Source organism: Danio rerio, chromosome 19 (genome assembly GCF_049306965.1).
Source record: "Danio rerio strain Tuebingen ecotype United States chromosome 19, GRCz12tu, whole genome shotgun sequence".
Taxonomy (NCBI): Eukaryota; Metazoa; Chordata; class Actinopteri; order Cypriniformes; family Danionidae; genus Danio; species Danio rerio.
The window spans coordinates 7,181,240-7,204,825 of record NC_133194.1 but is presented as its reverse complement, the minus strand read 5'-3'; the positions used below and the strand labels follow the sequence as shown (position 1 = coordinate 7,204,825).

The 23,586-nt window shown below is 30.9% G+C and overlaps 1 protein-coding gene across 8 annotated transcripts in view; it reads left to right on the top strand.

The window, feature by feature from the left end:
* The window catches only part of pou2f2a (POU class 2 homeobox 2a), a 104,189-nt gene that overhangs the window by 57,846 nt on the left and 22,757 nt on the right, over positions 1–23,586 (top strand). For all 8 annotated transcript variants that reach the window (XM_073931452.1, XM_073931449.1, XM_073931451.1 and 5 more), the window contains 3 exons: positions 19,539–19,607; positions 20,189–20,223; positions 23,281–23,337. In XM_073931452.1, the coding sequence (XP_073787553.1) occupies positions 19,539–19,607; positions 20,189–20,223; positions 23,281–23,337 (161 nt within the window). The remainder of the gene's footprint in view (positions 1–19,538; positions 19,608–20,188; positions 20,224–23,280; positions 23,338–23,586) is intronic.

The window sequence follows — 23,586 nt, the reverse complement described above, 5'->3', positions numbered from 1 at the left end:
AGGATGAAATCAACTTGTTACTTAAACACCAGAACATTCAGGATTTTAGTTTGATTATCACATACACACACACACACACACACACACACACACACACACACACACATGCAGGTCTTTCACTGCTGTTGCCTGGCAACGTGGCTAGGTGTCCTATTGGAGAGCTGTGCTGTCCAGTGATGTCATGACCGCAGCTGACCAACACTGCTGTAGCGAGAAACAGAGAGGGAAATATACTGAACGACAGAGGCTCAGAGTTACCCTAAAGTTTAGTTGTATATGATGTACATGACGCAACTGGATGCATTATTAAAACCTACCATGTCTGGCCGAAGTCAATCTTGAATACAAAAACCTGAGCAGGACGTGATGCAACTTTATTAGTATATTTCGGTTAGGGAGAGCGAGAGAGGTCTACTTTTAAACCTGTTCCCTCCATTGTTCTGCTCCATTGTCTTTAAATCAGGTCAACAGCCGATAAGATTTAACACCCTAACCTGCCTCTGCATCTCTCCTTGAGTCGAGGGGGAGTCGCCGCTGTGCTTGAAGTAAAGGAAGGTGTGTGTATGTGTGTGTTTGCACTGCATCTTTGGAGACCTGTGTTTTTGCTTTTGGTATTTCGTTTGTTTGGGTTAAAGGGATAAATCCGGATGAAGCACCACGAACTGACTGACATTCTCCTGATTTCCACCGAAATAGTTTTGATACACACTTTAATTTGTTGAAATGAGTGAATTGTGTGTTGGGCAGTTTTGTGTTTACAGTTTAAATCCCTTAATTGATTAGATCCACAGAATTACACTCATTTTAATCTCGAAACGTTTTCTGTGTTTTAATTATTTATCCTGGAAAACAAATGTTACGAGCCTATTTTTTTAAGAACACCATCTAAATGAATTGATTTTATTCAGTTAATATGTAAGATGTATGTTCTCATAAGTAATGTTAATTAATGAATGCATTATAATATATTTAAAGAAACTAAATAGATTGTGTAAATTAAAAACTGAAGTGGTGGCAGGTAAATGAACTGAGTTTACTCGAAACAAAAATATTATTTATAGTTTTAAAATTGGTAGTTATTAATTATATAATGCATATGTAACCATGGACCCAAAAAAAGTATTATGTTGCATGTGTGTACTTTAGCAATAGCCAAAAAATACATTGTAATGCGTCAAAAATCATTAAAATATTAAGTAAAGATTGTATTGCATTCGTGATTATTATTATTTTGTAAATTTCCTACTGTAAATATATCAAAGCTTAATTTTGGATTGGTAAAATCCATTGTTAAGCACTTTATTTAGATAGCTTTAACCCTTTAACTGCCCGACTAACACAACAAATTGGATTGTAACTCCTAATGTCACTAGTTAACACACTCAATACATTTTTTTCAGCACATCCTATAATTTCTAAAATATCCACCATTTGGATGAGGTTGATATGTCAGTTTATGGTAAAAGTACTGGAATTAATACATATACAATGAAAACATAATCAAAATAAAACATGTTTGAATACTAAATTATCTTTATTTTTTTGAAGTATGCCATGAAATATTTTTGATTCTCATTTAACATGTTTTCTTGTTTTTTTTGTGTGTGTGTGTGTGTGTGTGTGTGTGTGTGTGTGTGTGTGTGTGTGTGTGTGTATATAAAAGGATTATGTTTGCTTAATGTTTTTTTTTTTTTTTTTTTGTAAACCAACAATGCTGTGTAGTGTAAATCATTATTTAATACAGTCAAAACATGGTCAACCATTTGGTAGAGCAGGCACTTTCTGTTTTTGACTCTCAGATTCTAGATTTTCATCTTTATCTCAGCCAAGTATTGTCCTATCCTAACATACTGTACATCCATCAATGGAAAGCTTATTTATTCAGCATTCTGTCAACAACGATAAAAAAAGACACTTATGACTGGATTTGTGGTCCAGGGTAACATAAAATACTATAACAACCTATTGGGTAACACTAATAAACGGATATGTATCGAAGGATTGTCAATGATGAGCCCTAGTGACTTCCATTCTAACTTCATTTTCATGCACGTGTGATTAGCCATGGGCCGGTATAGGATTCTGACGGTATGATCACGGTTTCACAGTATTGTGTTTACTGCTCTAAAATATATTGTTTTTAAAAGTCTGGGTAAGAATACAACAACTTTTTTCCCCTTTGAATACAATATATTTTATGTTGAGAAACATGTATATTATTTTGGAGCAGTATACATGTCAGGCTAAACAATTCAAATGAGTCACTGACTTCTGCTTTCTTCATTAGTTTAAAAACACAATTTCTTTACAATTCAAAATGGCATCTTTGAATATTTTTTTTGCTTGAGATATTGTTGTCCTAAAAACGTAAAAGAAAAAAATGCAAATGAAAAATCTTACACATACCTTTATGGATTGGTATAGGCAAAAATTTTGGTGGTATTAAAACCTTGACTTTTTCAAACCGTGGTATACCTTGAAATAGGTTATCGTCCCATGCCTACTTGTGATAACATCTCTTTTATTAAATTATGGTAGCAAAATAAACAATAATGAACTAAAAAAATTATTGTTACATGATAAAATACTGTTATTTATGCACTTGTGATTAGGCATTGACTGGTGTAGAATTCTGACAGTATGATAACCTTGGATAAAAATATCACGGTTTGACGGTTATTCCATTACTGCTCTAATATATGTTCTTTTTAAATGTCTGGGTACAAAACTAAAGCTTTTTCCCATTTGAACACAATATATTTAATTTTTAGAAACATTTAAAATATTTTGGAGCAGTAAACATGTCAGGCTAAATGATTCAAATGAGTCATTGACTTCTGCTGCCTTCATTAGTTTCTAAAACAGATTTCTTTACAATTAAAAAGGGCGTCTTTGGATATATTTTCTGCTAAAAAATAAAAAATCTTAAACATACTGTAGGAACGGTATCGCAGAAAATGTTGGCGGTGTTAAAACCTTGACTTTTCCAAACCGCGGTATACCTTGAATTAAATTAAATTCAGCTATATTTGTATAGCGCTTTTACAGTGTAGATTGTGTTAAATCAGCTTTACATAAATGGTCATAGTAACTGGATCAGGGTAGGTCAGTATTCAGTGATTAAGTTCAGTTCAGTTTAGCTCAGTTTAGTGTTGTTTAAAATCATTACTGAGAATCCAAACACTGAAGAGCAAATTCATCGATGCGCAGCTCTACCGATCCTGAAATCACCTACTTGTGATAACATCTCTTTTATTAATTTATGGTAACAAAATAAATAATAATGAACTAAAAAAAAAAAAAAGAATTGTTAGATGATAAATTTGCATTGGGTGACAAAAATAATTTAATGTAAAGATTAAATCAGGTATAAATAAATAAAAATGCTCCAACTGCAGGTTACCACTTTACTACAGTAACACATGCTGAGGTACAAATTAAAATTCTGTTTTTAATGTATAAATAGTACATTAATATAGTAAACAAGCATATTTATCTGAAAGTAACCTGCAAGAAACAAACAAAAGCGATTGGTTGAATCAGAAATATTTGTAATATATACCGCCAGACAACAAACAAGCCCTTATCTTTATGTCTAGAGTGCTTTATACAATGTAGATTGTGTCAAGGCAGCTTTACATAGACGAAGAACATGAAAAAGCCATTGGAGTGGCCACATATTCAGCGTATCAGGCAGGTAGCAGAGTAGTGGTTTATCTGGATGAAAAAAAAATGTGCAAGTGCATTGGCTTGAGGGTGTGCGATGGCTAAGAATGATGTTGTCTACCTCCTGCATGTTTTAACGTTTACAATGACACTGAAGAACAATATTAGTGCATACACACGTCCACATTCTCATCTTATAGTACCTAATTACATGGAAACTAATTGGCGCGGTGCAACTAGTCCATGATCAGCGGGCCACGGTTATTTATAGAGCTGTCCCTGAGAGAGACCCCGAGGCAGACGAACCCCTCACTGGCCTCCCCAAAGGTCAAGGGGGGCAGGATCAGGGGGAGGGGGGGCTCAGCGGAGTGACCCCTGACCCCAACACACGCCACCCAGCATCCCTCTTTCAGCCCCTCGCGCGGACACACACACACACCCACGCGCCGTCTGTCACGGCCCTGACAGGCGTTACTGAGGAGCTTGGGGGTACATAAAAGGGGGCCCAAAAACTTGCTAAACCCCTGACCGTGACCCTGAGCATTACACACACACATATTCAGAAGACAGATCCATTATGAGCGCTGGGGTAAAAGGCTTAAACTGGAGGACGCATCAACTGTCCTGTGGGTGAATTAGTGTGTGTGAAGGGTTGGTGTTTGTGGACAGAGTGTGAAAGCGTGTGTGTATATGTTTTCAAAACACATGTAGGCAGGTGATGGATGGCTGTATAGCCTGGATATTGCACGGTTAAATTGTTAGTGTAACACACAAAACATTCACACTTATTCTACAGTGCCTAGTAATACAGTAAATCTGGTATTTCATGTAATGATAACAGGTCTAAAAATGTTTTGGATCAGAAATCTTAGCTGATAATTAATAATATCAAGTATTAAGTTGTCATATAGGCTATAATGCAATATGATATATGTTATATACTTAAAGATGTGGTATTTGGTATATCAGGGGAATGTTAGACATTGTATTTCGTGACTGAGAAAGTCTTAAGTTCTGATAGATGTTATTAATTATTTGGAACAATACCGAAATGTATAAACAGTTACACTTATTCTACAGTGATTAGTAAAAAAGTCAGTCGTAGTAGTGTTTTATGTAATGATATTAGGTCTAAAATGTTTTGGATCAGAAATCTTGGCTAATAATGCATAATATCAAGTATTAGGTTTTAATATATGGGCTATAATGTATAATATATGTCATATAATTATATATATGGTATTTGTCATATCAAGGAAACATTAGATGTCGTATTTTTGTGACTGAGAAAGTCGGTAAGTTTTGATTGGTGTCATTTATTTGGAACGATATTGAAATGTATGAATGTTCACACTTATTCTACAGTGTAAAGTAAATCTGTGGTCTAAGTAGTGTTATGTAATGATAACAGGTCTAAAAAGTTTTGGATCAGAAATATTGGCTAATAAAACATAATATCAAGTATTAAATGGTAATATAGGCTATAATGTGATATGTTATATGGTATTTGTCATATCAGGAAAACATTAGACATTGTGTTTTGTGACTGAGAAAGTCTTACGTTCTAATAGGTGTTTTTATTTATTTGGAACAATATCGAAATATATAAATATTCACACTTATTCTACAGTGACTAGTAAAGAAGAAAATCTTAGTAGTGTTTTATGTAATGATAACAGGTCTAAAAATGTTTTGGATCAGAAATCTTAGCTGATAATAAATAATATCAAGTATTAAGTTGTCATATAGGCTATAATGCAATATGATATATGTTATATACTTAAAGATGTGGTATTTGGTATATCAGGGGAATGTTAGACATTGTATTTCGTGACTGAGAAAGTCTTAAGTTCTGATAGATGTTATTAATTATTTGGAACAATACCGAAATGTATAAACAGTTACACTTATTCTACAGTGATTAGTAAAAAAGTCAGTCGTAGTAGTGTTTTATGTAATGATATTAGGTCTAAAATGTTTTGGATCAGAAATCTTGGCTAATAATGCATAATATCAAGTATTAGGTTTTAATATATGGGCTATAATGTATAATATATGTCATATAATTATATATATGGTATTTGTCATATCAAGGAAACATTAGATGTCGTATTTTTGTGACTGAGAAAGTCGGTAAGTTTTGATTGGTGTCATTTATTTGGAACGATATTGAAATGTATGAATGTTCACACTTATTCTACAGTGTAAAGTAAATCTGTGGTCTAAGTAGTGTTATGTAATGATAACAGGTCTAAAAAGTTTTGGATCAGAAATATTGGCTAATAAAACATAATATCAAGTATTAAATGGTAATATAGGCTATAATGTGATATGTTATATGGTATTTGTCATATCAGGAAAACATTAGACATTGTGTTTTGTGACTGAGAAAGTCTTACGTTCTAATAGGTGTTTTTATTTATTTGGAACAATATCGAAATATATAAATATTCACACTTATTCTACAGTGACTAGTAAAGAAGAAAATCTTAGTAGTGTTTTATGTAATGATAACAGGTCTAAAAATGTTTTGGATCAGAAATCTTAGCTGATAATAAATAATATCAAGTATTAAGTTGTCATATAGGCTATAATGCAATATGATATATGTTATATACTTAAAGATGTGGTATTTGATATATCAGGGGAATGTTAGACATTGTATTTCGTGACTGAGAAAGTCTTAAGTTCTGATAGATGTTATTAATTATTTGGAACAATACCGAAATGTATAAACAGTTACACTTATTCTACAGTGACTAGTAAAAAAGTCAGTCGTAGCAGTGTTTTATGTAATTATATTACGTCTAAAATGTTTTGGATCAGAAATCTTGGCTAATAATGCATAATATCAAGTATTAGGTTTTAATATATGGGCTATAATGTATAATATATGTCATATAATTATATATATGGTATTTGTCATATCAAGGAAACATTAGATGTTGTATTTTGTGACTGAGAAAGTCGGTAAGTTTTGATTGGTGTCATTTATTTGGAACGATATTGAAATGTATAAATGTTCACACTTATTCTGCAGTGTTCTAACAGGTCTAAAATGTTTTGGATCAGAAATATTGGTTATAAAACATAATATCAAGTATTAAGTGGTAATATAGGCTATAATGTGATATGTTATATGGTATTTGTCATATCAGGAAAACATTAGACATTGTATTTCGTGACTGAGAAAGTCTTTAAGTTCTGATAGGTGTTTTTATTTATTTTGGAACAATATCGAAATATATAAATATTCACACTTATTCTACAGTGACTAGTAAAGAAGTAAATCTTAGTAGTGTTTTATGTAATGATAACAGGTCTAAAATGTTTTGGATCAGAAATCTTAGCTAATAATAAATAATATCAAGTATTAAGTTGTCATATAGGCTATAATGCAATATGATATATGTTATATACTTAAAGATGTGGTATTTGGTATATCAGGGAAATGTTAGACATTGTATTTCGTGACTGAGAAAGTCTTAAGTTCTGATAGATGTTATTATTTATTTGGAACAATACCGAAATGTATAAACATTTACACTTATTCTACAGTGATTAGTAAAAAAGTCAGTCGTAGTAGTGTTTTATGTAATGATATTAGGTCTAAAATGTTTTGGATCAGAAATCTTGGCTAATAATGCATAATATCAAGTATTAGGTTTTAATATATGGGCTATAATGTATGATATATGTTATATAATTATATATATGGTATTTGTCATATCAAGGAAACATTAGATGTCGTATTTTGTGACTGAGAAAGTCGGTAAGTTTTGATTGGTGTCATTTATTTGGAACGATATTGAAATGTATAAATGTTCACACTTATTCTACAGTGTAAAGTAAATCTGTGGTCTAAGTAGTGTTATGTAATGATAACAGGTCTAAAAAGTTTTGGATCAGAAATATTGGCTTATAAAACATAATATCAAGTATTAAATGGTAATATAGGCTATAATGTGATATGTTATATGGTATTTGTCATATCAGGAAAACATTAGACATTGTATTTTGTGACTGAGAAAGTCTTTAAGTTCTGATAGGTGTTTTTATTTATTTGGAACAATATCGAAATATATAAATATTCACACTTATTCTACAGTGACTAGTAAAGAAGTAAATCTTAGTAGTGTTTTATGTAATGATAACAGGTCTAAAATGTTTTGGATCAGAAATCCTAACTAATTATAAATGAGACCAAGTATTAGGCTATAATGTAATATGATATATGGTATTTGTCATATCAGGGAAACGTTAGCTATCGTATTTCGTGACTGAGAAAGTTAAGTTCTGATAGGTGTTATTTATTTGGAACAATACCAAACATTCACACTTATTCTACAGTGACTAGTAAAGAAGTAAATCTTAGTAGTGTTTCATGTAATGATATCAGGTCTAAAAATATTTTGGATCAGAAATCTTGGCTTATAATAAACAATATCAAGTATTAATATGAAACATGTTACATAACTATAAATATGGTATTTGTCATCAGGGAAACGTTAGACATTGTATTTCGGGACGGAGAAAGTCTTAAGTTTTGATAGGTGTTATTATTTGTTTGAAACATTATCGAAATGTATAAACATTCACATTTATTCTACAGTGACTAGTAAAGAAGTAAATCTTAGTAGTGATTTATGTAATGATATTAGGTATAAAAATACTTTTGGATCAGAAATCATGGCTAATAATAAATAAAATCAACTATTAATTAGTAATATAGGCTATAATGCAATATATGTTATATAATTATAATTATGTTATTTGTCATGTCAGGGAAACGTTAGACATTGTATTTTATGACTGAGAAAGTCTTAAAATGTATAAACATTTACACTTATTCTACAGTCTCTAGTAAAAAAAGTGCATCTTAGTAGTGTTTTATGTAATGATATTAGGTCTTAACAATATTTTGGATCAGAAATCTAGGCTAATAATGAATAATATCAAGTATTAGGATGTAATATAGGCTTTATGTGATGTGATATATGTTATATAATTATAAATGTGGTATTTGTAACATGAGGGAAAAGTTAGACGTACTTCGTGACTGAGAGAGTCTAAGTTCTGGGTGTTATTATTTATTTGGAGCAATATCGAAAATATGTCTTACCTGAGTATTTCTAGATGACAAAAAACATATGAAAGAGGTGTCATAAAGACGTATATCCTCAAGACACTACAACATATTGAACGGATTATAGGCCTACGTCTGTCCCTCAGAGCCTCGTTTTTATAAATGAAGTTTATCCCGAATAGGATTTGTCATTGCTAACATTTAAAGCGCATCATGGGCAAAACTATTAATGTAAGTTTATGTTGTATTGATAATATATTGGGATGTCTTTTAAAACACAGAAGTCAGCATCGAAATAATTGACGACGATAAAAATGACTTGCCTTTCAAAGATTGGACAGTACAGAACGTAATATTAATATGTTCATGGATAAAGATTATACAAACACGTTTCTATTGATAGGCAAAGCTGCTCAGTTTAGACTCTCTTTCAATTCACAGATAATGTTTATCCTGTTAACATTTATAAATAACACAATAATAGAAAAGGGAAAGGGTAGGGAAAATACCAGAGAAGCATCCGTTCGTCTGTGAGGACTCGTAGGTGTTTAATATTAGTTTCGTTTTTAAGCTAATCTCATTCACATATAACAAAAGCTATGTTAATTAGACTTCTAACCTTAAAATAAGTCAAATTAAACCTAAGAAACTTAAAGTTAAAGTCGAAAACTTACAAGAAATCGCTCGTTTGATCTGCAAAGCTGCTCGTGAAGCCGGTTTGATGGTATTTAAAGCCGCTGCTGCCCTCTTGCGGTGCATTTGCGCCATTTCGGTTTCATTTCATTTTGAAATGTGTTAATTTTAGCGCATTGAGAGAACGAGCAGTGGAAAATAGAGGCGTGTGAAGAACTAAAATCAGATCTGCTTGTGTTTTCGTCGTCGTGATGAGCACTTTCCAGCCACCCCAGCACTTTCTTATGCTGACTTGAGCTCTGAGTGCTTCCCTCTGTGTCTTTCAGCCTCCTCCTTTCTTAACATTAATCTCCACCACTTCAAACCAGCCCTGATGACTGCCCACAACAAAGAATAACCACATATTTTACCTGGTTTGTGCCTCAAGATAATAACTTTTTCCTTTTTCGTGCGTGTGTTCACTCGTACCTGCGTTCAGAGGAAGTGTAGGGGTAAAACACATCGATGGTTGAAGGCGGAGAGTGAGAAAATGTAGGGGGGAAGTGAGGAGAGAGTGACTGTATGAGCCTTCATTCATTCTTTCTACCATATAACTATTAATTCTAGTTCAACTTGAGCTCTTTTTAAGTACGACTTTTTGAGTATTCTAACAATATTATGAATATTCACTCAGCAATTAGCATGAATTTTTGACAGAGAGCCAGGATTGGTCAGCTTATTAGGGCACGGTGAGGTGAATTGAAGTCTCACACTTGTAAACCTGAGAGACTCAAGCAGACTGAAGGCTGTGGTTTATTTATAAAATGGCGGCTATGGCGAAATGTCTGAATTCCAGGTAAGTCAGTGTCTTTCTTTCTCTCTCCCTCTCTCTCTTTTCCTCGCTTTCCTTCCCTCTAATGATCTCTCGAGAGGGGGCCGCAAGGTTAATTAGCTTCGCCTTCACTAACAGACTCTGCTAATGAGAGGACATCAAAACTAACTGGACTGAGGCCAAAAGTAATGAAATGTCAGGAGCAACTCTCTGGAGGAATGCAAGAGGCTTGAATATCAGCGTGTGTGTTTGTATATGAGGTGTAATATAGTGCTGGTGTATGCAATCGGGGTGTAGTTGGTCTCAGTGCTTTTCTTGTGGATAGAATAAAATAAATGTTGGGTGTTTAAAGCCAAATTTGGATTAAGTATTAACAAACCCAATAGGTTGGGCTTAAAGTGTAATAAAAACCATTTGTTTGCCCATATTTTACGCAAATCCAGGGTAAAGCAATCCATTTTTTAAGTGATAAGTAATTATATGCAATTATTTTATTGTGTAGAGTATCAGTGAAGTGTCTGTGTGTGTGTGTAAATACACTAACACAAATTGGGTTATTTCAACCCAATTTTGAATCAAAATATGGTCAAAACTAACTGAAGGGTTAATTTTATGAAGCATATTGGTCTCACTTCATTTTAAGGTACAATTCTCGATATTAACAACCCATTAAGTAAGATTTTTAGCTTAATAAATAACTAATTGGCTGCTTATTAATTGTTATTAAGGTTGTAGTTGGGTTTAGTTATTGGGTAGGATTAGGTATGTAGAATAAGATCATGCAGAATATGTACTTAAATAATAAATGATAATAAAAATTATAATAAACAGCCTAAACCTTAATAATAAGCATGCTAATAAGCAAATTGGTTACTATACTAAAGCATTACCAATAAATTTATAGGCCCAAATTTATGCCAACATTTGGATTTGTCCATGTTTTATAGTACTCAAAGTCACTGATCGAACATAGACCGTCACATTAGATTACAAATGAGTAAACTACAACACAATATGATAAAATAAGCAGCTGCAGAAGCCAGATATTGTGCGAAAGGATGAGCTTTTAGTTTAAGGACGAGATATTGAGTGTGTTAGTTTTGTTTTGTGCTGGATACAATGGTGAGATGTTCACACGAGGATTTATGGGAGTAAATTAAGTTGTAATGAGGCCAGTGTATCAGTTTTGCTCTGCTGAGTCTGCATTTGCGCTAGTGCATTACTTTGTTATAGAAGCAAAAAATAACAAAGGAAAACAAATCTTTATCTGTATCAGAGTGTTTACATCAATACCCAATCAGCATGTTATCACCATCGTACAGGAGTTTATATACCAAGAAAATATTGTCAGACATGTTTAGAATAAATTAATGACATAATAAAATACTGTGTTATAAAGATCAAAATGAAGCCTCGTTTTACCCGTTAGTTGTACCATTTATACTTTGCCACTCTCTTTTAAACCACAAAGTTTTACCCATTTTTCAGCAAGGATTTATTTAATCATTAAAAATGTATTTAAATTTAGCAAGGTCGTTAAGTTTAAAATGTATTTTAATAAACATAGATTAGAAAAAAGTTTTTTATTATTTAATAAAAATAATCGATTATGATGAATGATGGTGGAACATTGTTACGCATATTTTAACATTTTAATTATTTAATTTGAAATGATGTCTTGGAAATTACTTGTGTAAATCAAATTTTAATATACTTACCAAAATGGATTATCTTGCAAAATAAAAGTGCTAACCAGCCTAATAGCATAATCATATGTCTCTAATATAATACTGAAATAAATATATCTTAAAAAATGTTCAACTCTGTATACATTTTTGTGCAGAATAATTGACATTATTGGAAATTTTAAATCTAAAATTTCAAATCTAGCTAATTAATGTAATTTTATTTGTTATTATCATATTTGCATTAATATTTATTTAAATTTGCATTTTTGTAAATTTGGTAAATATAACATTTAGGATAGGCACAGTTTAAAATGCTTTCCAATACACATTTTTATAAATATAACAGTCTAGGAACATGACTAGTGAATTTGTTTCCTCCAGTCAGCCTTATGCCCTTTAAAAGATGTGACTGATGCTGATTGATCGAGTTTTTCCAAGAATATCTGACATTACTCGTCGCACGTGTATGCATGTATGTGTGTGTGTGTGTGTGTGTGTGTGTGTGTGTGTGTGTGTGTGTGATGACAGTGAGTGGAAGGCCGCACATTTAGACAGGAAATGGAGGTGACACTAGACTGACTCACAGCACAGAGGTTTGTGGGTAATACTGACACAGAATCAATTGCATGAGAATCAACCTTCACGTTTGTATACCATCACAGTAGTATCATCGGAATATGATATTTCCAATCGGGTGGGTTTGTGTCAATTAGTCATGTTTATTGTGTCCTTCGAGTAAAAAGGTCAGTCTTTATTTGAAATGGAACTCCGTAAAGAATCAAAGCTATTGTAAAAAGATTTTATAATTATCTATAAACTGTAGTCTTTCTATTGGTCAAATCTTGGAAATATTACACTGCGCCAAATGAGCTTTTATGAATAAATCTAAAATACTATCATCTTTAAATATATGTTTAATTTTTGTTATGAAGAAGTTTTAATAATTAGATGCACACTCTAATTACACTGATTGATTGAAACTGTTGAAATAAAAGCAATTTGTTGACTTTTCCTCAAAAAGTGGTTGAATCAGTTAAAATAAAAGTGATTTGTTGACTTTACTTTAAAAAAAGTGATCGAATTAGTTGATATAAAAACGATTTGTTGACTTTACTTAAAAAGTGATGAAATCAGTTGAAATAAAAGTGATTAGCTGACTTTTTCTTTATAAAAGTGATTAAATCAGTTGAAATAAAAGCGATTAGTTGACTTTACTAAAAAAAAAAAACCTGTTGAACCAGTTGAAATAAAAGCGATTAGTTGAGTATACTTAAAGTGGTTGCGCCAGTTGAAATAAAAGCAATTAGTTGACTTTACTTAACGTAATTGAATCACTTGAAATAAAAGCAATTTGTTCGTAAAAAAACACTTGAATCAGTTCAAATAAAAGTGATTAGTTGACTTTACTTTAAAAACCAATGGAATCAGTTGAAATAAAGGTGAGGTCAGTTCATATTTTTTTGTTTGTTTGTTTCTTTTTTCCATAAACCTGCATTCGTTTTGTGAACTTTTCTTTTTGTTATAAAACACAATTTAATGCATCATTTTAAATATGTAAATTGCTTTTAATAATAATAAAGAATAAGTAATAAGCATAAAAGACAGTTGCATTAAAAGCAATTAGTTCACTGTAATTTAAAATAGTGAGTAAATCCTTTGCCTTTATTTTTTATGTAAATAAACTGTACATAATTAGAAAAATTAAGTTAAGTCAACTTAACAGTTGCGAATTACAACAGGTTAATACACTTTTTTTTCTTGAAGTAAAGTCAACTTAAAATAAACAATAATTATTTTGAATTCATTAAATTTGTTTATTTGTTCATTTTCGTACATGAAGCTAGGCATCAATTATGTGAACGTTTACTTTTTTTATAGGACACAATGTAATGCATAATTTTAAATATGTAAATCGCCTCTAACAATATTAAGGAATAAGTTAAATGTATTAAATGCTAAATTACTTTATTAATACATAAAAATAAAAAGAATAAATGTCATATGAAAAGTATTTGGTATTTTTTTTTGATCATTCGTAATTTATTTTCCTAAATCGTTTTTTGGTTTATTAGCGATTATTTCGTTTTTACACTGTATTATAGATTTTTATAATCAGTATTTTGCATTGTGGAGTTTTGTTCACTCAAAAATTGAGTTAGCTGTTTGTTCAAACTACATAATTAAAATGAGCTGAAACAACACAATTCTTGATGATTTTGGGGGACATCTTGAATATTGTATGTTTAATTTACTTAAATTAGTAAAAACTGATAAATTACCTTAATTCCTTCATGTTGTCCCAACACAAATTAATTGTGTGGAACCCAGCATTTTTTACAGTGTTGAAATGAAACCAAGAATGAGAGCTTCTTTGTGGATCCTGGTAGCTTCATTTTCAAAAACCGAAGGGTCTTGAGACACACAAGAAGGAAGTGCCAGACAGTTTTATGCAACCCGCGCGTCATGTTCACCTCTCTAGGCCTTTCGTGGCTTTACATCATGAAAAAAACAAGCCGATGGCCCACTGACTGTGATTTACACTGTGCTTACGATCGCAATCTCTCCTTCACCTCAGTAGCGCGAGTGTCTGGACGCCAGGTGATCAATCTTTTCTTTCATTTCCACTCATTTGACTATCAATTTCAGTGAGTAATTCATCCTCATTTAGCCTCAGTCGAATGCGGTGGGTGGCGGAGGATGGAGGTTTCGTTTGCCTCGTTTGGAAAGTGACTTTAATTCGACTCTGCCTTTTATGACTAAAGCAAGTGAAATTTGTGAAACAAAAAAAGTGTCGATGGTGATGATAATGGCTTATAATACGGTGAAGGAGATTTTCTCACAGGACAGAGAGAGTTCTGGTGAGTCACAAACACACCGACCTGCAAAACCAGTAAGAATGTATTCATTTTACTGAAATGACTGAATCTAATAGAGTTTTATGGTTATATTTTGTGTATTAATTAAGACAGACATGGTTTTGTTTTGTTTTTGGCCTCCCATAACGGATTGAATATGAAGTAAAATACATTGATTTGAATCATCAAAACATTTTCATCAAATATTTGTACATTTTTTTGATTTAAAAAAAAAAGTACATGTAATATGATGACTATAATCAATATTGTAATATGCTTGAAAATGAGTGTTTTAACAACATAAGCTGGCCAATGTTCACTAAAATGGAGTACTAATAATATTAAACATTGCTTGACGTTTTGAGGGTGTAGAATGAACTTTTCCTTTTGTGCAATAGTACACTGATTGTGAAATCAGACTTAAATTAGGCATTAGTATGTATTTTGACTTATTGGATTATTGAGTGATGAGGTAAGTAAAAAATCATACTAATGTCTTATTATCTGAGATTACATGTCTTATTAAAATGTTTACTTTAGATTTAAGTTGCTTAATTTAAAGATTTTATTTTATTTTGACAAATTATTTCTGACATTCAGCTAAACCATATAAATAAATATATTTTAATTGAATTAATATAACAGGGTATCAACGGGGTCTTACAAAGTCTTAAAAGCTAAATTCTAGACCTAAAAAAGTCCCAAATCTACTGAAATGTTGTGTTGTAGGTCTTAAATTCTTTTAAAAGGTCTTAATTTTCTTTTGTTCACGTTGTAAAAAATATTTAATCAAGTAGTTCTAACAGCATATCTCTTTAGCTTCTGTTCTTGGTAAGGGTTATAGGGTTTATGAATGGATATTTTTGAAAATTTAAAAAAAATTTAATTAAAATTATTATTGTTGTATTATTAAATTTGAATCATTTTTTGATAAGGCAAGCAAAAATCTTTTTTAACTAAAAAAAAGCATTTAGCCCTGTAGAAGTCTAAAATTTCATTCTTAATGATCTTAAAATTGTCTTAATTTTTTTAATTGAACTTGAAACCTGCAGAAACCCTCTACAAGTATAAGAACTATTATTTATTTGCAGATACTATAATGTGTAATAATCTCAATGTATATTTGCTTATATTTTCTGAAATGCGTACTAATTTTAGTTACGTTATATTGTTTTAATTTGCTTTCCTCGCTACACTGATTTTTGGAATTTGAACATATATATATATATATATATATATATATATATATATATATACATATATACATATATACATATATACATATATATATATATATATATATATATATATATATATATATATATATATATATATATATATATTATTTGTATTTGATTAAATATAAAATATTTCATATATATATATATATATATATATATATATATATATATATATATATAAAATATTTTATATTTAATCAAATATAAATATAAATTATTAATATAATTATGTTTTAAATGGAAAATAAACTAGTAAATGTGAAGTCATAAAAAGTCATTTCAATAACTTTAATTTATTAAAATTAAGTTTAACTTAATATTTTTAGGCATGTTAATGCAAGTTGTTGGTTCAACTTAAAATATTTAAGTCAGCAACTCATTTATTCTGCTTTCTATCTCCAAATTTCTCTGTGTTTCTATTTGTTTTTAATTAATTCAGCTTTTCCTGAAAATTGGTTTATGCTATTTGTGTGTGATTGTTGTGACTGCTTCCATAAAAAGCAGTCTTTCTAATAGATCTTCAGCTCATTCCAGCCATGTAATTTCGACTAATTTAACAATAACTAAGCCGGACGGGGAAATCAATTTGCCGGTGGAAATGGCGGTGTGTAGCGCCTCTGATGTGGCCATCAATTTGAGCCGTGAGTAAGAGAGAGAAAAGCTGTTATGGTCGTGTGAAGTGCAACATGTGCTCTGGCGGGATCAAATCAGCTGTTGCGTGTGTGTTGGTATGAATGATGGCGCGCGGGACGGGACCTGGGAGGCGCAGGTGCTGTATTAGGATGAAGAGAGTGTCAAACTGCACCGAAACACAATCAGATAGAAAAGTAAAGGACAAAGGGAAAGACGGATAGAACCATTGTGCTTCCTCTGATGGAAATTGACTTTTTGACGCCGAGCTGTTTGGTTTAGTAATTTGAGATCTAATATAGTTATCAACAGCTTGGATTAAGCTTATTATATTATATTATATTATATTATATTATATTATATTATATTATATTATATTATATTATATTATATTATATTATATTATATTATATTATATTATATTGTGGTTTTTAATTATGAATTTAATAGTTTAGGACCTTATATTATATTATATTGTATTATATTGTATTATATTATATTATATTATATTATATTATATTATATTATATTATATTATATTATATTATATTATATTATATTATATTGTATTATATTATGTTATATTATATTGTGGTTTTGTAATTAAAGATCTAATAGTTTTGGAGCTTATGTTATATTAAATTATTTTGTATTATATTTTACTATATTATATTAAATTTATTATGTTACGTAAGCTTTATTATTTTAAGCTTAGTTTTATTGTGAGTTACAAATAATTAAGCTTCATTTTGTTGTTATTACAATAGTAAATGCATTAAATTTGTACTGACACATTAAAATAAATGTTATATTATGATAATTTTATATTATATTTACCTTTTATTATGTTATTTAAGCTTATTTTTATTATGAGTTACACATAATTAGGCATAGTTTTGTTGTTATTACTAAAATAAATGCATCAAATTTGTACTCACACACTGTAAAATAAATGTTACATTATGATTATATAATGTTGTTTTATGATTATATTTATCTTTATTATGTTATGTAAGCTTAGTTTTATTGTAAGTTACATTTAATTATGCATATTTCATTTGGTATTACTATAATAAATGCATCCAGTTTGTACCGACACTGTCAGATAAATGCTATGTTGTATTATGATTACATTATATTGTTCTCTTATGTAAGCTTAGTTTTATTGTGAGTTACATATAATTATGCACATTTTTTTTGTTATTACTATAATAAATGCATCACATTTGTACGGACACTCAAATAAGTGGCTGTGTTATATTTAAATTCAGGTTAAAACAAAATAAATTTATAGATTTCATTATTTACTTAGTAATTAGTATATTAAAATAATTATTTGTTCAGATGATTCTGTCAGAAAATAGCTGCCTATTTAAAATATTATAGTTGTGTTTTAACTATTTAATAACATGCTTATTTAATGATCATATATATATATATATATATATATATATATATATATATATATATATATATATATATATATATATATATATATATATATATATATATATATAGTCATGTTTAAGTATATTTTTAAAGTTAAATAAATATTTTGGATGATTTATTTGACGTACTGTACTTGATTGATTTGAAGAATTGATTTAATTGTATTATAGATGCATTTTTAAAACAATTGTATGTATATTTATATTATGCTAGCTTAATAGTTATCAATATAAACAATTATTCATATTATTAGGTATTATCATGCACTGGATAGGACCATGGACTAAAATGTTAAGACAAATCTTGTGATAAAGTGCCTTTGCTATAAATATTTATTTTATTTTATGTAATTGTTTTATATTATGTCAGAAAATCAGGCTATTTGAATATTATAGTTGCATTTTAACTATTTAATAGCATGCTTATTTAAAAATAATACATGTACTTATTTGTTAGTATATTTAAAAAAGTTAAATCAATAGTTTAGATGATTTTTTAAAATATTGTGACATTATTTCCTTGATTGATTTAAGGAATTGATTTAATTGTTTAATTGATGCATTTGCGTTAATAATATCACGATCTATATTATGCTAGCTTAATAATTATTAATATAAACAGTTACTCATGTTAGGATGTATTATAATAAACTGGATAGAACCATGGACTTAAATGTTAAGACAAATTCTGTGATAGTGTCTTTGCTGTAACTTTTTCTTGTTAAATAATGGATTTTACAGTTCTGCACAGTTATTTTTTACATTTAAAAAATATATACTTTACATTTTACATCCATTTTTTTAATAGTTTTCAGTGATGTCCCGATGATTCTGTAAGAAAAGATCAGACTATTTGCAATATTACTTGCTTGTTATAGTTGTGTTTTGGTCTTTTAAATGTAATATATTTGCTTATTTACTACTAATATATTTAATAATGTGGCATAATATGTTAATTTAATATAAAAATATTTATAATATTATAATATATTTTTTAAAATAATAATAATCTCAAATTTAAAATTAATATGAGTACCCTAAATAGTTTAAGTGAATTGTTAAAAGGCAAACAGGTAAAAAAAAAAATGTATCCCTCTTTTTGTTGTTGGATCCTTCATTTAAATTATAATCGATATTAAAACTTCATGAATTTGTATTTCTTTTTCCTTTTAACTGGTCTCAAAGTGTGCTAATAGTTGCACAAAATGTTTAAACGCTTAATTCAGATACCAAAAACAGTGTTATGTTTGTAGTGTATAATTTTTTTTGACCGAAAATGGGTCGAGAAATGACAACACCAGAATGAAAAACAAAGGTTTCAGCAGCTACTATACACCTTCACATATAAACCGTGAATCTTGAGGATGGAAACAGAGTATCTGTCAGCTTCTCTTTCATGTGGTTGATGATACAAACGTGATTAATTAAAAAAATCCAAACATAAGATGTGTTTTCAGTCAGTTTTTTCTCTCTGTTTCAGTCGATATCAGGATGTCTAAAGCTATGGAGGATGACAAGATGGGAACTGAACTTCCAGTGGACAGTACAGGTAAAAATAACTATTCTTTTAATTACACTTAGAGCTTTTACATTCAATAAATACACAGTCAATCAAATTATAATGTGCATTGCCTACACAATCAATGGTATGCAATGTTACAATCAATATTTAGAGGTTTACTTGAATGCATTGGGTGTTATTGTAAATCTATGATTCATGAATATTCCTAGATGTGCATTTGTGTGTGTGTGTGTGTGTGTGTGTGTGTGTGTGTGTGTGTGTGTGTGTGTGGAATTGTGATAAGATTGTGTATTGTAGTAATTCTCACATTTTCCACTCGGTCTGAATCACACACACAGAACATTTTAGTCAGCTGTGGCCCCAATCTGATCCACATACACACACACACACACACACACACAGCATACAGTAACCCAGGTTAAACGCTCCATGGTATTCCAATAATGCAATGCCTCTGGCTAACCAGACCATGCTTTTGTTGATGTGAGGGCTGCAGCCTGAGGCACTATTCTGACCCGATGTGTCCTTGTGTGTGTGTGTGTGTGTGTGTGTGTGTGTGTGTGTGTGTGTGTGTGTGTGTGTGTGTGTGTGTGTGTGTGTTTTCACAGACTCTGAGAGGAACAGTCCAGAGGCCAGCGATCAGGTGAGTGAACAGCTTTCTGCGCAAACTTTGTGTTAGCGCTTCGGTGTCGATGACTGAGTTGTACAGTAAAAATAATCTACAGAAAAAAAAGAGGCTCGGAAAAACGTGGACTTGAGGTTCGATTTTGAGGGAAAACAAATATTACAGATATTTGTCCCACTGTATAATAGATGCCCTTGAATAATAACCACCAATGTTCAATATACTGTACTTTACATGTGTACAATATACATATATAGTCGAAGTCAGAATTATTTGCCCCCCTGTTAATTTTTTCCCTCAATTTCTGTTTAACGGAGGGAAGATTTTTTTTTCAACACATTTCTAATCATAATAGTTTTAATAACTCATCTTTAATAACTAGTTTATTTTATCTTTGCCATGATGACAGTAAATTATATTTGACTAGATATTTTTCAAGACATTTCTATACATCCTAAAGAGACATTTAAAGGCTGAACTAGGTTAATTATAGCTTATAATAACTTTATACGAAGTGTCTTTAAATCCATTTTTAAAAACGCACTAAACGTACTAAAGTGGATCCTAAATAGTTAGTATATTTGCCTGAACGCTAAAACCAATTATGTACGCAGCTAATAAAATATTCAATTCTTTTTGCCGCATACATAACCAGAATAGTGCAACTCTTTCTTTGAAACAACGATTAACCGCTTTATTTGTCATTTGCAAATGTCGTCCCGGGTGGATTTAGGGGCAGTCCCGGGGCTAACATGTTCATTGTTCCTCTTTGATGCCTGCTGCTTGCTGCAGTAACAGAATGGATAGATGCAGAGATAGATGAAGAGGTGAAAAGTTGAAGCTACACTATTGTTAGCTACATTAAGTCTCTGTTGATTAAATGTTGAACATGGTGCATTAACATAATTTAGTTTTTGGGAATAAAAAAAAAAGAAATTTACTTATGCATCATAAGAACCATATTTGGTTCTTTGAGAACATTTCAGTCAACATTTCCACAAAAAAACCCAATAATAATAATAAAAAAAAAACAATATGGGTACATTATGGATTATTCATTCATGCATTCTTTTTCCTTCGGCTTAGTCCCTTTATATTTATCAGGGGTCACCAGAGCAGAATGAACCGCCAACTTATCCAGCATATGTTTTACACAGCGGATACCCTTCCAGCTGCAACCCAGTACTGGGAAACACCTACACACACGGATTTACACTCATACTCTACGACCAATTTAGTTAATTCAATTCACATAAAGCGCATGTGTTTGGACTGTTGGGGGAAACCAGAGCACCTGGAGGAAGCCCACGCCAACACGGGGAGAACATGCAAACTCCACACAGAAATGCCAACTGGCCCAGCTGGGACTCGAAACACTGACATTCTTGCTGTGGGGCGACAGTGCTAACCACTAAGCTGTCGTGTTGCTCTCATTATAGATTATTTTCATACAAATAAAATAAATAATAAAAAAATGTAAATAATCAACAATGAAATCAGAAAACTTTTGTCTAATAAAAGGCTTCCATGACTATTATAGGTTCTACATGGTTACAAATAAAGAATGTTTTTGTTTTTTTTTTTGCTTTTTTGTTTTTGTTAAAGTGTATTTATTACATCAGGTTTTTTAGTTCATCTTAATAGTGCGAATATTATAAAAACTATTTTCAGTTGAGGACAAAGTTATTAGCCCTCCTGGGAATTTTCTGTACGCTATTCCCTTAAGTAAAAATTTTCACAGTATTCCTTATATGTTTATCATGCTTGGAATAAAATATATATTTTCTAAAAGTTTATTTAAAAAAATTTTTTTTTAAAGATTTTTTTTTTCGATTGGCTACAGAGCAAACCATTATTATCCAATGACTTGCCTAGTTACCCTAACTTGCCTAATTAACCTAGTTAAGCCTTTAAGGGTTTACTCGTACTAGGCTATCCAAACCGTACCCCCATTTCCCTGTTCGTTTGACAAGTGTGAGTGCTCCGAATCAGGCGCAGACGTGATTCAGTTGGGCAGCCCTGGACTGGTTGAAAGAGGTGTGCCAGAGCACAGTTTGGTTGGGATTTTAGCACGGTACGCTTGTAGCATGAGTGCAAAGTGCACCTGAGTGCGAAACTGAAGATGCCACGTCACTTTTAAGGGACTGTTTCATATGGATTTATTTATCATTCTTACTTTTCAATGAACGCAAACTCTTATAGTTTATCAAAGATACAAACCCTTCAGCAGACCTCCTAATAAATGAAGCACGAGGACTTTTATGAACATTTATGAGCATCAAAAGTGATGAATCTGTTCAACAAAAGATTTGTGACTGTGAGTGTGTCACTGTCTATCAAATGCTTTAACATAACCCAATATTACTAAAGCAATCTCCTCGGGTCTCTCTCGGGACAGCATTCCAAACAAGTATTAATCGTGAGCTAAGTGTGAATTCTTGAAAAGAGAATTTAAATATTCACAGGAGGGATAATAATGTTGTCTTCAACTGTAAGCTACAAGTCCTATGAACAGAATCTGCAGATTTCCACAGATTTTTTAGCCCATTAAGTCTATTTTATTATTATTATTAATTATTATTTATATTATTATTATTATTTGTGTAAATATATGTAAATATATTTATTCAGTTTTTCAATTAATTTCAGTAATATGATTGACTAATATAAAGATGTTCACAAGAAGTTCACAAGTTTTTATAATAGTTTTTAAAGTAATTATTTCTCTCTTTTAGTAGAGATATTATATGAGAGACTTGCTTTGTTTACCAATAAAGTGAATCTAATGGGATTTGCATTGTAATCATTAAATAAAAGTAAAAAAGTATTATTTTTTATTTCATATATTATGTTTTTTGTTACGATACTCCCAAAATCATTCCGCATAAATCCGCAGATTTTTACAAAATTCTGCGCAGAAATAGCAAAAAATGTCCGCAGATTCTGTCTGGCCCTAACAATGACCTGCAGCTGAACATGTTTAATCTTTAAGGACTTTTAATTGCTTAAAAATAACCAATCACCATTTTAAACCATAATATAAAGTGACATCTTATTCTCTTTCATTTCTTTCAGACCCAGCCAATGAAAACAAGTCCTTTCTGCCTTTCCCCTGCACCCAGCAACACAAAGGTATGTGTGTGGATGCCTTCTGTGCGTGTGTGCAGATGCCTAATCCTTTTATAACGCGGATACCTTCAGGCAGTTCTATGTTAACAGTACAATATGCAAATAAGCATTCTTTGGTCCATTTCTTCTGCATTCCTTACAAGATGCCACTGTAGATGCAAGAGAGAGAGAGAAAGAGTGAAAGTATTAAAAGAGACAGAGAGATCAGAAGTGAGGTCAGAAAAGAAGGATTGAGGGATCGGATGACGCAGT